Below are 16,719 nucleotides of genomic sequence, written 5' to 3' on the forward strand. Positions count from 1 at the left end.
TATCCAGACCACCGACAGGTCCCGCATGCCACAGCCGCTCTATCACGTGATGCATACTGCTCCGACGTGCTAACGTTCTGAGGTGAGTTACGGCGTGTTGCAAGTTTTGTGAGGTGCTTTCGTGATATTTAATGGATCGGATTACATTTTTTATTTTTCTCCGATATCCGATCCAGTAATTTAGGTCAGTATTGGACCGATACCGATACGTAATATCGGATCGGTCCATCTCTACTAATAACCAGCTAGTGCTGATACTAACGCCATTCACCATAGGCTATTATTTAGTAAAAGTAAAGAATTGCGTGATTAAAATGCGAAATGGTGGCAAACCACATTTACACTTTCACTTACCGGGTACAGATTCTGTGTTTTTGTTCGTATTACTGGAAGCTGTCACACTCAAAGTGGTCCGAGTGAGCTTTCTTCTTTTCTTCGGTGGGGGTCGGTCATAGCCCAGATAAAGCTCCGGGTCGGGGTGTAGCTCTGTGGGCTTTTTATCGATAAAATGAAAGGAGCAAACATAAACTCTCTTTGGAGGGTGTTTGAGTCTTAAAGCTGCCCGCCACGCTAGTTTCCGATCCTCCTTCCGCGGCATAGAGTGCAGTGCGTAGGGCGGTGGGCACGGACAGGCCTTTCTAAGTTGTTGATGCTCAAGGCAAAATGTTTCTAATGCGTTTTTCAGTTTTCTTGAATTATTGTGGCAGCCGACGACAGCACACGTTGAACCCGAGCTCATCTTCGAACAGGTAAAGCCACTTATTACCGCACAAAGTAACTGATTTTGTTGTTAGCAACGACTGAACGCTGGGTCTCGCTTTGAGTAACCGGAAGTATAAAACCGGACAACGGAAGTAGTGGTCTGTCATGGCAGCCTACGTACGCTCTTACAGAAACCTGTGGATAGAACACTGTGACATCCTGTTAGATCAGCGGTGAAGCAGTGTGTACGTCAGGTTTGTCATGAAGACACGCAAAAGCATTTGATCGGCATGTTTTTATTCACAGGTTAAAAATACATAGAGATCAAAAAATGTTGAGTCTCTGACAGTGTAATAGATGCAGATACTAATAAACATGGTTTAACAAGCTCGAAGATGAAAAAGTTATGTACATAAATAGAAATCTTACCAAATGTAATCTTGAAAACCCTTAAAAAACACATTTCATGTAACATTGGTTGTTTTAATCAGTAAATCAATAATCACAACTTTAAGCTGAAGCAAAACCACAAAGGGTTTTATCTCTATAAAACTGCAAAATGGAAGGGCAACCAGCAGATGAAGAATGCAAAAATGATGGGAGTGATGGAGTGAAATGATTCGGTGAGATCCTTGTTTTCTTGTTTTTGACATGTGCATTGAATGTATGCCTATGGCCACATAATACACAAATATGACCAGGAATGGGACCACAAAGCCCATAAGAAAGCGAAAAATGTGGAGACTCCATTTTTGTTCATGTGTGAATATACACAGTAATGTGTCCCATTATCTCCTGTGTTAGAGGAGTAGTCTTTATTGTAGTTCCACTTAGGTTATGTATTTCCCTTAGCAATTATTTATTGTTGAATACATTTTTCTTCTGCTGGAAAGTACCCAGGCTTCACACCTCCTTAGAGACACTTTCCTACTCGCTTACTTATCAGGTGGACGTTAAAAATATGGAGTGCCAGGACTGCCATAATGAATTAATTAAATACACCATTAAATAATTAATTAAATGTGGCAATAATTAATTAAAATTGAAATTAATTAATTAAATAAATAGTTATGACACATTTAATTAATTAATTATTGGCACATTCAATTAATTATTTATATATTTCACATTTTAATTAATTATTGACACATTTAATTAATTATTTAATGATATATTTATTTATTTCATTTTGGCAGTCCTGGCGCCTGGAACTCATGGGATAGACCCGCTCGCCTCGCAAGCAATCCCACCGACAAAGCGCAGGCCCCGGTACACAGCTGTAGTAACCCCCGCTGACTTCTTTTACTGAGGTTATATTTATCGGTGTTTTATTTCCTGATGTTCTTATGTGTCCTACGTGTTTCAGTCGCCAATTCTGAATTATAACTAACATTAAAAACATGTTTAAGGAGGAGAGAGAGCAAATAAATCTGTTTAACATCTGATCTTTGGGTTTTTGTTCAGTAATCAGCGTGACCTGTGTATAAACACATAAAAGAGATAACGTTGGTGTTTCCGTCATGTAGTAACTGCTGGCTTTAACTGTACAAAGGTTGTTCGACACTATGAAACACATACAGACTTCTCAATGTTCGGCTAATATTTTTATTGTGAATATTAATCATGCTGACCTCGCTCTGTACACCACGCAGCGAGGTCAGCATATCCACGATATCCTCAGCTCCATGAGTTAACACAGAGTTTCCCAGCTGACTATCTAACTTCCAACTATTCCAGAGACGTGAAAATATACAGCATAAAGAAAAGTGTAAGAGACTCAGCAGCAGATTAGAATAACAGTTATAGATTTAATAAATCACCAAATGAATCCAAGAAACGAGCAAACCTGTTCCGACAATTTGAGTTTGTATTCCCTCAGCTGCAGACTCGCTGCTGTTTAAATGTTTGAAAAGGAAGATTAGATATAAACAAACGTCAAACATAGATTCAGTCTGCCTTCACATTTGATATGAGGCCAGCACGTATAGTGGCTGTGTCCTGTTTTAAGATCATACATGTAAAATTGTTGTCTGACCTCCGTCGATCCAGCCGCTCAGAGTCCGTGGTTACCATGGTTACTGCATAAGCAGCTATAATGTTAACAGCTGGCACTGAGGAAACCTACCGGCAGCATGGGTGTTTATGTTTGTCATTGCAAAAGAACCGTCTGAATGGTTAACTGAAGTTAACTTGGATAAATTATAGTTAAGGAGTATCACAGATAACCCCTATGTGAGCTGTGTGACTGTTCACCACTACACTGAAATCAGCAGGCTATTACTGAAATACACGTGCTATATCATAAACTATGATATAAATAGGGGAGGTCCTATTAACATGTTTAGTTTTAAAGGACACCTTCCTGCCTTTAGTCTCCTTCATGAGCAGTATTAGTTTTCTTCTAACATCCAGAAGTCTGCACGATGTGTTTCATAGTTTGTAACAAGCCTTTGACAGGTAAACATAACATGACCGAAAAAGAAAAAAAAAAAAAAGAGAGAGAGTGTGTTGACATAAGAAGAGAAAATGCTCTCAATTATGGAGACAGGCAAATGGTTCATTTATGTTTGATGTGTGTTTATTCCTCCCTAAATATCGTCAGTGAAGTTTGCCATGCACATCAGATTTTCCTGCGCATTTTTATACGTCTGCCAACAGAGAGAGAAAAAAATCACATTCTAACAGACAGCTGGTGCTTAGAATACAGTTGAATAACTATTAAAAAACAGATGATATTTAGATGATAGTTCAGTCTAACACGTGTGCCAGTGAGCCATTAAACTTCAGTAAAACTATGCAGTTATGAAACGTAACTTTAACCTCAGCCAAACCGATTTGCTCAGTTGTAAATAAAACAGCGAAGTAAACGTGACCCGACAGACAGAACCTGAGTGAATGAAGTCCAGCGTTTAACCACTGAGAGCTAAAACTCAGCTGAGGTTTGAAAGCTGTGTGCCGGTGATTGGACATCAGCCGCTGATGAAGCTGGTTCGCCTATAAAGTGCTCTGTAAGGAAACAAGCTCCAGCAGCTCTGCGCTCGGAGAAAACACTATATTTACTTATCTTGTGCAGAAAAATGCGCTGACATTGCTTTATATCGAGCACCGGCTGCCCAGTTAAACTGTGACTATCACCAGGTAATGTAGGCGTGTTTCTTGAATTAGCAGCAGGTGTTAAACAGCTGACAGATGAGGAGGAGGATGCATGCAGGTAAACTGAGGGTCTGTTGAGCTGATCGCTGGTTTCGTGAGAAAAATGTCAGCTCGTTCTTTATGTTACAGAAGCACAGAGACACAAGACCAGGCGGAAAGAGACGATCGTTCGGTGAAAATGAGAATCTGCGAATGCAACATGTGGAACACGGAGAGTGGAATATGTAAACAAACCGGTTAACGTAACCCCCTCGGTGCATGCTAATTGTTAGCAGAGCTAGTGAAATCTCTGAAAACATCTGAGCACTTTTGCAAACATGTTCTATGTTGACAACCTGACCAGACATACGTCGCGACATTCGCGGCTAAAACACTGTTAAAAGTGTAGCTGGTGACAGAAAAACGGGGTATTTTAAAACTACACCACCACCATTGCTGCCTGTGATTTGATCTGCATTCTGGGATACCTGGCTGCCCCAAGTCCACACAAGCAATCGATTATCTAGGATCGACCTGTTTTGACTTACTTTGCACGGCAACCAATCAAATGTTAGAGAAGCTGCATGGGCAGCGTTAACCCCTCCCCCTGAGTTTGATGGGTGAGGCTGACAGATAAAATTATTTCATGATGAGAGCCAGGCGCCAGGACTGCCAAAATGAAATAAATAAATATATCATTAAATAATTAATTAAATGTGTCAATAATTAATTAAATGTGTCAATAATTAATTAATTGTGTCAATAATTAATTAAAATGTGAAATACATAAATCATTAATTGAATGTGCCAATAATTAATTAATTACATGTGTCATAACTATTTATTTAATTAATTAATTCCAATTTTAATTAATTATTGCCACATTTAATTAATTATTTAATGGTGTATTTAATTAATTCATTATGGCAGTCCTGGCGCTCCATATGTGCATTGTACGTATGCCTATGGCCACATAATACACAAATATGACCAGGAATGGGACCACAAAGCCCATAAGAAAGCGAAAAATGTGGAGACTCCATTTTTGTTCATGTGTGAATATACACAGTAATGTGTCCCATTATCTCCTGTGTTAGAGGAGTAGTCTTTATTGTAGTTCCACTTAGGTTATGTATTTCCCTTAGCAATTATTTATTGTTGAATACATTTTTCTTCTGCTGGAAAGTACCCAGGCTTCACACCTCCTTAGAGACACTTTCCTACTCACTTACTTATCAGGTGGACGTGAAACACCACAAACCTGCACTTGTAAAAAGTAAGTAAAATTTATTTATATAGCACATTTCATAGATAAAACTCACAAAGTGCTTTACAAATAAGATTAGACATACAAGTTAAAATGAATTAAAAGCCCGTTTGTATAAAAATGTCTTCAGCTGCTTTTTAAAGGAGTCAGTAGAGTCTAGACAGCGTAAAGACAACGGCAGAGAGTTCCACAGCCTAGGTGCCAGTGCCTGAAAAGCCCGATCCCCACGTGTTTTAAACCTAGTATGTGGGACCACCAGTAGCCTCTGACTTGAAGACCTAAGTGCTCGGAATGAAGCATGAGGTTTCAACAGGTCAGAGATATACTGGGGAGCTTCACCGTGCAGAGCTCTAAAAGTTACAACTAAAATTTTAAAATGAACCCTAAAATTTACTGGCAACCAATGAAGAGAAGCCAAAACTGGAGTAATGTGTGTTTGTAGCAGTTAAAAGTCTTGCCGCTGCATTCTGTACAGACTGAAGGCGATCCAGAGCTGATTTGTTGAGACACGTAAAAAGACCGTTAAAATAATCCAAACGAGAAGAGATAAAAGCATGAATAATCATCCCAAGTTCTGCCTTTGACACCAGTAGCCTGAGTTTAGAAATGTTTCTTAGATGATAAAAACAGTTCCGGACAAGTTGTTTACAGTGTTTCTCAAGAGACATTGAACTGTCAAATATAACACCTAAGTTTCTGAGACTTGACTGAAGTGAAGGGTCTAAAAAACTGATATGCTGCCTAATTTCTGAGAGCATGTAATCAGGTGCAATAATCAAAGTTTCACTCAGTTTATCAAAGCACCAAACCCCAGCACTCTGTGAGGCTGCCACTATTAACTGTCAGTACAAATAGTAACATCCAGTAAAATATTGATTCTGTATGGAAGTACTCATGAATGTGCTGCATATTCTGCATGTGTTTGTAGATTAGCTATAAGTGATAATTTGGTTAATCCCATTTTGCAGGTAGTACATGCTGACATGCATGGATCAGGACTGAATAGAGGCAGAACAGTCTATTGAAGGTAGTGAGGGGTTGTCTAATGGCACATTAGAAAAAGTGAAGTGTAATGTCCAAGTTAATGCTCATAGTTTGTTAATCTTTAACAAATAAAACCATATAAAATAGGGTTACGGTTAAAACAAATCACACCGACGATGAGGTGTGAACAAAACTAAACAATTTTTTATGCAAATTTACAATTTGGACATAAATTCACAGGCATGATGGACTGAAGAAAACAAACGAGAGAAGGTTTATGGAACATTTCTTGTATTGTTATAGGACATACTATAAGTGTCTTATGACACACTGCAGTGACAACCTTGTACTGGTTAATTGGGAAACAGAGTGGAATCCACTGCAATCCTGTATTAAAGAAGATGCATATGAATCCATGTGGCAAAAACACAACTTTGTTTTAAAATGTACTTTCCTAGTTAAGTGAAATATTTATTCTCTCATGATGTTTGGTTTAAAGTTGGTTGTGAATTTGATGTTGTAAAATATTTTACAACTGTGCTGTAGAGGCTCACATGAAGCTATGGACTTGAAAATTGAGAAAGTTGATGGTGAAGCCACAAAGATTTTGATACGCTTTATTGCCAAAAGTATTTGTAAAGTGTAATCAAATGAAAAAGTCTCTTTATAAAACTAGTTTTATTAGTTTTAATCTTTTAATTTTATGCATCAATCATAAATTAAATTATATGCAACATTCTCTGACTGGAAGAAATTTGTTTAACATTTAAACCTATTTTCAAATAGATGCAAGTAAAACACAGTAGAAAATAAATAAAATTAAAGATTTAGCCGTCCTGTTGCTTTATTTTCACCTGTATAGCAGAAGTGGCGCAGGCGGATGTTTGCCACAGCGGTCACTGGAAGGATTTGGGGGTTTCTCTGTGAATTTCCCATTCCGTGGTAGCGTACTCTGTGCTGGCTTGGAAATTTAGTTTTTTTTTTTGCTGTACAAAGTTTTCTTCCCATGCAGTGTACAGCGGATGCTAATGTTTTTGTCACTTTTTATGGAATCAAACTCAAAATAAGGTCAGTACTTCCACGCTTTAACCCTTTAAGACCTACCATAGAACCAAGTCCGCCAGAGCTTATATTATATTTTTACATGCTGTGGAGCCATTTTTGGGAGCATTTCAAGTTGCTATACTGTGGCCTATACGGTGGCCCCTAGAGACAAAGCACGTACAAACTCCAAAACACTTGCAAACTCCAAAACACATGCAAATTCCAAAACACATGCAAACTCCAAAACACTTGCAAACTAAAAAACACATGCAAAATCCAAAACACGTACAAACTCCAAAACACTTGCAAAATCCAAAACACTTGCAAACTCAAAAACACGTACAAACTCCAAAACACTTGCAAAATCCAAAACACTTGCAAACTCAAAAACACGTACAAACTCCAAAACACTTGCAAAATCCAAAACACTTGCAAACTCAAAAACACATGCAAACTCCAAAACACGTACAAACTCCAAAACACTTGCAAAATCCAAAACACTTGCAAAATCCAAAACACAACGGAAGTGCTCCAGGATGCTAGGGGCAGTGTTGAGCTTTTGTTACCTAGTAACTACACAAGCCAGGAAGTACCAATGACCGGATTTGGGGTTTGCAGCCTTAAAGGCCGCATTTTAAGGCCGATTACGTCACAGCGACAAGAGAAGGCTTTCCCAATTCAAAGGCTGCTCTACATGCGGCCCTCAAATGCGTCCTTAATTTCCCTGAATTTTAAGGATGGGTCGGTGTAGCCTTCATGGCCCAACATATCCCAGATTTCATAGCGCGGCGGTAGTGTGGATAATTTTGCCAAAAAAAAACGGTGGAAGCGGAGCGGAGGAAGAGTAAACTTTCAGAAGTAAGTACTGAATATTATGTCACTTATTTATGCGCAAATATTTTTTTAATGAAGAACATTAAACCATTATTGTTGGCCACATGTTGGGAAAGTTATGTGACATTAGCAATGTCTGTACTTTCAGAATTAACTTGGTTTTAAAGCCTTTACTTTAAAAAAAAAAAAAAATAGTCGACCTTAATCTTACAGAGATTGTGATGATTTTGTGGATAATTAAAGTCAGTCATATATCCACAAACACAACAAGCTGAAAGTCAGTGATGTTGCTCGGTTTGCAGTCCTGAATATCACGGCACAAGCAGGATCCACTGCACTGTTAATGTTAGCTATGTTATATTGCTGCCTCTGTTCGGTGGTGTCGAGCCAAACGGACTTTAACGTGTGTTTGAACGAGCTGACGGTTCACTCGTGAAGCTGAAAGAAAGATGCTTTAATCACAGGAGTCACACGTGTGTTCACTGTACCATCTGGGAACTCCTCTTGTTTCGTAATAACACAAACACTAAATCCTCTTTCTTTTGTGCTGTTTTGTAGCAGTGTGTACACCTGAGACTTTCACCTGTCTGTCTGTCCTGCACTCGCTCTCTGTTTCTTTCTCTCTGATTGTGTAATAAAAGTATGAACATGTGTTTATAAGTCACACTTGTGTTTGAATCCTGCAGCTTATCACACATTTGATTTCCATGTGTGACAACTGCAAATGTCCAGAGTGAGGACAGACTGAGGGACCCACTGCTGCACATCATCTGTGAGGCTTTGCACCCCTGATGATCCACCAGGACAAACTCAGCAGTGTGTGAGGAAGAGGAGGAGGAAGAGCCAGCAGCAGCTGACAGATGGAGAGAATAGACAGACTGTTCCCTGTTTGTGAAGGACTGCTAGAAAAGTTTAACATAACTAACTGTCTGTGCTGAATCAGTCTTATTAGGTAATGTTCAAACCATTTTATCATTCCAGTGTTTTCAGTGTGGGAGAAAGTACTCAGGGCCTTCAAGTTACACACTATGAAAGGCAGCAACAAGTTTAATATTCAGAAACCTAAAGTATGTATCAGCAGCAGAATGGACCTAAAAATAAATGTTTGTTTCAGTTCTATGAAGCTTTGAGTATTTTGGATTAGTAGCACTGCTGTGTTTGTTGCATCATATTGCTGTAATTGTTTATATGCTTTATATATTCTGAGGTAAGTTGATCTATAGTGTTACATCATATTCTATAAGGATGTTATGTGTTTGTATACTTTCTGCCCAGTTTGACCCATTTAGCAGAAGCCAGCCTGTTTAAGGCTCTGATATCTATTCTGTATGACTTAAAGCAGTGATGACATGGTCTGATTTTCTCACCCAATAGTAGACTGATATTTAATACATCAGTCTACTCTTCATTCTATCAGAAACAGTTATCACAGCTCGTACATTTGCTTTTTACACATATATGTAAGCATTGAGCCAAATTTAGAAATGCCAACATACTGAAGGAACAACATTTGTCTCTTATATATGATACACCTATATATGCACTGTCAAAGATACTTGTCTTTGAGTGAAGATTTAAGGTGATAAGACATATAAATAACTGCAACTTGAATCTGTACTGAAGCTCAGTATTTGACACAGAGTTCATGTTCACTGCTGTAATAGCTAATAATGATTAATATAATAACTATAATATTGGCCATATTATATTTACATTACCAAAGTGATATGACTTTAGTCTCATGAACAACATGAGCTAATTCTTATTTACTAACTAATCTTGAAATAACTGTTCAGTACAGAAATGAAGCCCAAAAATCATGTTTTACTGTCCTGTGGTCTCAGCCTCAGATACTTATCAAATCACACAAAGCTCTTGTAGAAACAAACAAACAAACAAATGAACAAAATATGTTCTCCCTCATTTCTGTCAAACCAAGTTGTATGACACGTTTCCAGCGGTTAGTATCATGGTTGCTAGGCAACCTGGGAAGCGCGACGGAGACTAGACCGTCCCATACAGACAAACTTGCCGTTTATTTTGCAAATCGAGCTCAACACTGCCCCTAGCGTCCTGGAGCACTTCCGTTGTGTTTTGGAATTTGCATGTGTTTTTGAGTTTGTTCCCGTTCCTGTCAGCGGAGATCGCATTGACCACCGATGCTTCGGATGTAGCAGTGGGCGCCGTGTTGGAACAACGCGTCTCCAGCATCTGGCAGCCCCTTGCCTTTTTCAGTAGCACGCTCCGTGATACGGAGCGCAAGTACAGTGTTTTTGACAGAGAGTTACTGGCTCTGCATCTCGCGACGCAACATTTTCGATTTTTCCTCGAGGGCCACAATTTTACCGCATATGTTGACCATAAGCCTCTGACTTTTGCCATGTCCAAGGTTTCTGATCCTTGAAGCGCGCGCCAGCAGTGGTAGTTTTTGGCAATATCAGAGTTTACCATGGACATTCGGCACGTGGCTGATAAATTCAACCAGGTCGCTGATTGCCTGTCCCGCGCGCTGATCTCGCCAGTGTATGTCGGTGTCGACTACGCCGCCATGGTTGCAGACCAGAGTGCCGACCGGGACGTCCTCGCCCTTCGGTCCTCGCAGACTGTCCCCATGCTGGAAGACATGCCAGTGTGGGATGGTGGTCCGCGTTTGCTGTGCGATGTGTCTACAGGTCGCCTGCACCCCATTGTTCCTCTTTTGTGGCGCTGTCGTGTTTTCGACTCCATACATGCTCTCTCTCACCCGGGCGTCCGCGCTTTGGTCAAGCTGGTCAGTGACAAGTTTGTTTGGCTGGGCCTGCGGAAAGCGGTAAAGAGTTGGGCTGCTACATGCGTTCCATGCCAATGCTCGAAGGTCCACAGGCACACTCAGGCGCCCCTGAAACCTTTCCGCATTCCTGGTAGGCGTTTCGAACATGTGCACTCCGATTTGGTCGGACTGCTCCCATAGTCGCAGGGTTTCACACACCTTTTGACTGTGGTGGATTGCACCACCAGGTGGCCGGAGGTGGTTCCCCTGGCTTTCACAACAGCTGAGGTGGTGGCCAGAGCGTTCGTGTCCATGTGGGTTTCTTGTTTTGGTCCCCCCGCTGACATTACCTCGGACAGAGGCCCTCAGTTCATGTTGGAACTTTGGTCCGCCATGGCTGACGGCCCGGGGGTCAAGGTCCATGGCATGGTATACCACCTGCAGGCTAACGGGATGTGCGAGCGGTTTCACCGGTCGCTCAAGGTCGCACTCCGTGCTTCCTTAACGAGTGGTAACTGGGTCGACCGTCTGCCTTGGTCTACAATGTAGCTTGCCATCACCAGTGTATGAATGTGTGCGTGAATGGGTGGATGACTGGATATGTAAAGCGCTTTGGGGTCCTTAGGGACTAGTAAAGCGCTATATAAATACAGGCCATTTTTACCATTTACCTTGGGTTTTGTTGGGGTTGTGCAGCACGGTTAAGGAGGACCTCGGGGTTTCTCCCGCTGAACTGGTCCTTGGGCAACCCCTCCGCGTCCCCGGGGAATTTTTGCCTGAGAGCCCCCACCCATGTTTTGATGTCTCGGTGCTGGCTCTCCGCCCCCCTGGAGCCCCCTTTTCTGTCCCTGGTCTCGTGCACCAATGCCTACCAGATGTTTTTGTTGGAATCTTCTCCTTTTGTTTTTGTTTGGCATGACGCCCATCAACCCCCTTTGCGTTTGCTTTATGACGGCCTGTTTCGGGTTATTGCACCAGGTCCCAATTATTTTGTTTTGGATTTTGGGGGCTGGCAGGAGGTAGTTTCAGTGTTCAGCCTGCACACGTTCTGCAGGATGCTCCTGTGGTGCCGGCCTGGGCCCCCCGCCGCGGCCGCCCACCTGCTGCCGGAACATTGGACTCTGACCCTCCTTCTTAGATTGCTCCGTGCCCGCTGGCACTTGTGTAGCCGGCGGAGGGTTTGGCCTGTCTTTCCCGGCCTGGTGAACCCACAGCCAGTTCTTGGACTTCCTGTTTCAGCCATTCTGGACGATTAAGCCCCGGGTCCTGGACTAGTGGACTGTTGTTTGGGTGTTTGGAGGGGGCATGTGTGACAACCCACTAGAGGGTTCCACTCACACCCAAGCTGGGAGGAAGGGTTCTGCTGTGTTTGGGCACAATATGCTCAGTTCATGTTTGGAGGTGAATAAAGTTGGAGTGTAAAACTAGAGCTCCTGTGTCGTGTGTCACATGCCTCCATAGTAACAATAGAAAGCCCAGGATGTCCCCTTGATCATAGCAGGACTTGTAAAGATTAGATAATTGGTGCTTGGTGTAGTGGTCTCAGACTCAGACAGAGGACAAAGTCTAATTGTTGGTTTTAGATGGAGATAATGTACTAAATCTCACGTTTTACTGGACTTTTGACTTTTTTGTCAAGGTCAATTAAGATCAAACTTCTATTCTTTTCTTTTACTCCGCTACAAACTTTGTAAAGTAGGCTATGTTTAAAAAGAACAAAACAAAAACAAATATTAAAAAATTACAGCACTATTTCCTTAAAAGTAAATGCTGCCCAGAGAGTGAACTGCGTTGGTGGAAGGGTGTGTTCTTGAAGTGCTTCTTGTATTTCTCTTCCAAGGAATCTGACTTTCTTGTAATGTTTTGCAGTTGATCAAGGGATCTTGAGCAATAGTTCTTCAGCCTTCCTGAAGGTTTTCCTTTTGACATCAGCTGCTTTTTCATTCACTTTCAGTTCAGTCCTTGTAGCTGATCATTTTCAGAGGATTTTTTAAAGCCATTTAACACTGACATATGAGTAAGATAGTAAGATAGTAAGTAAGATATGATAAGTATAAAAATGCATCTAGCTCAAGGAATGAATGAGTGTTGTGTCAACACATAACAGACAACTTAGCAACGGACTCATTTTAAATTGTTCCTTTCAGTTTGCAATTTGTTATTAGCAGACTCACAAAAACATAATTTGTTTTCATTTCTTTTGTTGGCTCTGTGAAAAAATGTCAATGATGACACAGTTTGACATTCATAAAATTGCATTTTTGTGTGATTAAAAAATGAGGAACCGGAAAAGAAGTAGCAGGCCTACAGACTATTTGCAGTCAAATAGTGTAGTACTCTCTTTCAGTACTACAAAAAGTATCTGAAAGTCATGTCCTTAAGAGTTAGGAGAAAAAACAAGCATTTAATTGACACAAAACATTAGACATGCATCTGGCCCTTCAGCTGATCCATCTACTGCTCATGATGAAGGCTCATCAAGGTGGCTGTCAAGAAGCCACTTTTAAGGTAGGGAAACAGGGAAAAATAGCTGAGGAATGCTGAATTACACAAGGACTGGACTGAAAGATCCATCAAAAGCCACACCTCATTAAAACCACTGAAGAACTGTGCATTGCATTGTCACAGGAATGTGTGTATGATTGATGTGAGTGATTTATAACATATATAAAATGTTTTTACACTCCTTCTTCTTACTTCCTTTTATACTGCTAGAATTGCAGCTAGTAGAAGAAAGGACACGAATGATGAAGACCAGTTCAGAAATGTATGTTAAGTGCAGTGTAGTGTAGGCAAAGTGATAAATATATCAGTATAATATATAGCAATATATTGTATAATTTTACAGTTCTGCAGAATCTACTGGATATAAATCATAGAAAGTTTTGATGATGCTGACTTGGCAAATAACCTTGCTTACCTCTGGAAATCCTTAGTGAAAACCAAACATTACTGATATTTACTATGGCTTTTACAGTTCAATATCTTTCCTCATGAAAGGCAAACTTTTAGCAACTTTTTTAGTAAGAACATTTAGAGTGAATAGTGTAATTACTACTGCTCTGATATTGAGTCCCAGAGTGAGAAAGGCCTGTACAGTATATGCGTGCAGCAAGATACCTAGAACTAGCTGAGTGAATCTGTGGTTCATTTCCTGCACTTCATAGTTATTTACATAGTGTGTTCCAAGTCAAATATAGAACACTGTGACATCCTGTTAGATCAGCGGTGAAGCAGTGTGTATGTCAGGTTTGTCATGAAGACAGACAAAAGCATTTAATCGGCATGTTTTTATTCACAGGTTAAAAATACATAGAGACCAATAAATGTTGAGTCTCTGACAGTGTAATAGATGCAGATACTAATAAACATGGTTTAACAAGCTCGAAGATGAAAAAGTTATGTACACAAATAGAAATCTTACCAAATGTAATCTTGAAAACCCTTAAAAAACACATTTCATGTAACATTGGTTGTTTTAATCAGTAAATCAATAATCACAACTTTAAGCTGAAGCAAAGCCACAAAGGGTTTCTGTTACTGTGACTAATCAGAAAAGTCGTAACATTTCTTTCTTACACTTGGAGGGAGCACAGCGAGATACTCCCTGCAACAGTAAGAACAATTTATAACAAAGTAACAATTTAACACACACTTTTTAATATCTATGCATGAGTGCACTGTGTCAGTCAATTTGACACGAACAATTAAAAAAGATTTTTTTTTTTCAGTTGAAATTACCTGATGTTGAAATCTTATTCAGTGCTCGGTGTCTCCTGAGTGACGATCACTTTGCTTTCTGTGAAGGATTTCAAATCAGCCGTGTCAGTCCTCTTTGAAGTTGCAGCAGCTTCTGACTTTTGGGCAGTATTTGAAAAGGTTGACATGGAGCGAGTGGACAAGAACGACATGTGGTCCTCTGCCAGAGCACTCTCAAGTACAAAACATACGGACTGCCGAAGCTTCTTCATGAATTCTTCACACATGAAAACATAAAGGATGGGGTTCAGGCAGCTGTTCAGAAAAGCCAGACTCAAAGTCAGAGAACCCATGATTCTAACAATGTTCCTGAGGTCTGGGTTAGTCACAGCCTTTATTTCTATAAAACTGCAAACATGGAAGGGCAACCAGCAGATGAAGAATGCAAAAATGATGGAGAAAATGATTCGGCGAGATCTGCGTCTCCTTGTTCTTGACATGCGCATTGCACGTATGCCTATGGCCACATAAGACACAAATATGACCAGGAATGGGATCACAAAGCCCATAAGAAAGCGAAAAATGTGGAGACTCCATTTCTGTTCATGTGTCATAGAATAACCACAGGAATGTGCCCCATTGTATTCCACAACAGTGCGAAAAGTGGCATAAGGAGTGCTGCAGATCGCAGCAGTCACCCAGATACCAACACATATGAGCCGAGCTTTGCAGACTGTGCGCTTGTTGTGTGCCCACACCACCACCCAGATGGACAAACAACGATCAGCACTCATAGCTGTCAGAGTAAAAATGCTGGCAAACATGCTGACTAAAGTGACAAAGTTGTTGAGCTTGCACATGAATTGTCCAAAAGGCCATCGGTGACTCTGAGAGAGAGAAATGATCGAGAAAATCAGGAAGGCCGTGAAGAGGAAGTCAGCTATGGCCAGGTTGAGAAACCAAACTGTCTCCACTGTTTTCTTCATTTTTAACCCCGTCACATAGATAACCAGAGCATTGCCCAAAGTTCCAACTATAAATATCACACAGTAGATGAGAATGGAGGCTGTTTGTATGTGTCTCAAAGCTGATTCCAGTCCATGTGATGGATTTGCAGCCGAACTAATGTTACCTAAAACAAAAATCACTTTATTCAGTTTATCAAAAGTTCATATTATCTTTTAGCTGACATAGTTTAAAAGAAATGCTAATGTATGTCGAAAGTTTCTCACCAGACCCCATGTTCCTTTTAGCTGAGAGAGTCGGTCTTTAATCTACACTCGTCTCTGTCTTTTACTGCTTTTATTTGCTGCCATTACTCCTCCCTCTCAGTTTATGCAAAAGAGAAGAGAAACATCTCAGAATATGCTCATGCAGCAGGAAAGGCTGAGTGATATATTTGCTGGATATTATTTAATATTTCCATGATTAAACTGAAAGGTTGAACAAATCTTGGAAGAGCAGTATTTATTTCACTAAGAGTGTTATCATATTTCACTGAGAAATTATTTGTAGTTACATATATTTTATTAATGTTTTCCTGGAAACATTGCTGGAAACACCTTTTAGAGGTGTGAAATTAGAGGTGTGAACGTGCGAAGTCTCTGACTGATCAACTTAAACAGTCATGTGTACTAACAAGTCAAGGCAGTGCAGTCAACTGCTGCTTTTCCCACTCTGACCCCCAGTTTGGTGCACCTGACTCAGTAACAACAGACTTTGGTGTGCCTAGCAAGACATACTAAGGTACTAGCTAAGATAACTATTGTTAAATGTCAAAGTCTGGCATTGGGCTCCAAGCCTCTGCCTGCCTTTGATGGTGGCCTATAGGCATTAAGCAAGTATAGGACAAAAGCACCAACAGGTCAATAATTAGATAAATAAATAAATACACAACATAGATCATCTTGTTAAATATGGACGGGTGACTCCTTAAAAGTGTTCACCTAAGCAAATACACATTTACCAAGAACTTTACACAGCATTATGACATCATTATTCTCTATGCATCTCAAGCTTCACCCAAGATAAATGCAAACAGCTTCATAGAAAGGTGGAAGTGAAACAGACAAGATGCATCAATGCTATTTCTCTAAAAGTATTCACTCACCCATCCAAATCATTGAATTTAGGTGTTTCGATCACTTTCATGTCAACAGTGTATATAATCAAGCAGGTAGCCATGCAGACTGCTTCAGCAAACATTTGTGAAAGAAAGTGTAGCTTTCAGGAGCTCAGGGAATTCCAGTGTGGTACCAGACTAGAATGCTACAAACTACTAACAAGTTCAGTCATGAAATTTCCTCAT

General features: G+C 40.4%; 1 protein-coding gene across 1 annotated transcript; it reads right to left on the reverse strand.

Annotated features, from left to right (window-relative positions):
* Nucleotides 1–14,467: 14,467 nt before the first annotated feature.
* On the reverse strand, nucleotides 14,468–15,672 carry LOC146623247 (chemerin-like receptor 1). The gene is made up of 2 exons (XM_085365835.1): nucleotides 15,644–15,672; nucleotides 14,468–15,543 (listed from the first exon to the last, which is right to left on the reverse strand). The coding sequence occupies exons 1-2, from the start codon at nucleotides 15,651–15,653 to the stop codon at nucleotides 14,468–14,470; spliced, it is 1,086 nt and encodes a 361-aa protein (XP_085221961.1). The 5' UTR covers nucleotides 15,654–15,672.
* Between the last annotated feature and the right edge of the window lie 1,047 nt (nucleotides 15,673–16,719).

The sequence above is a fragment of the Diplotaxodon limnothrissa genome, linkage group LG11 (genome assembly GCF_057381915.1).
Source record: "Diplotaxodon limnothrissa isolate DT_005_m linkage group LG11, D_limnothrissa_male_GT1.1, whole genome shotgun sequence".
Lineage (NCBI taxonomy): Eukaryota > Metazoa > Chordata > Actinopteri > Cichliformes > Cichlidae > Diplotaxodon > Diplotaxodon limnothrissa.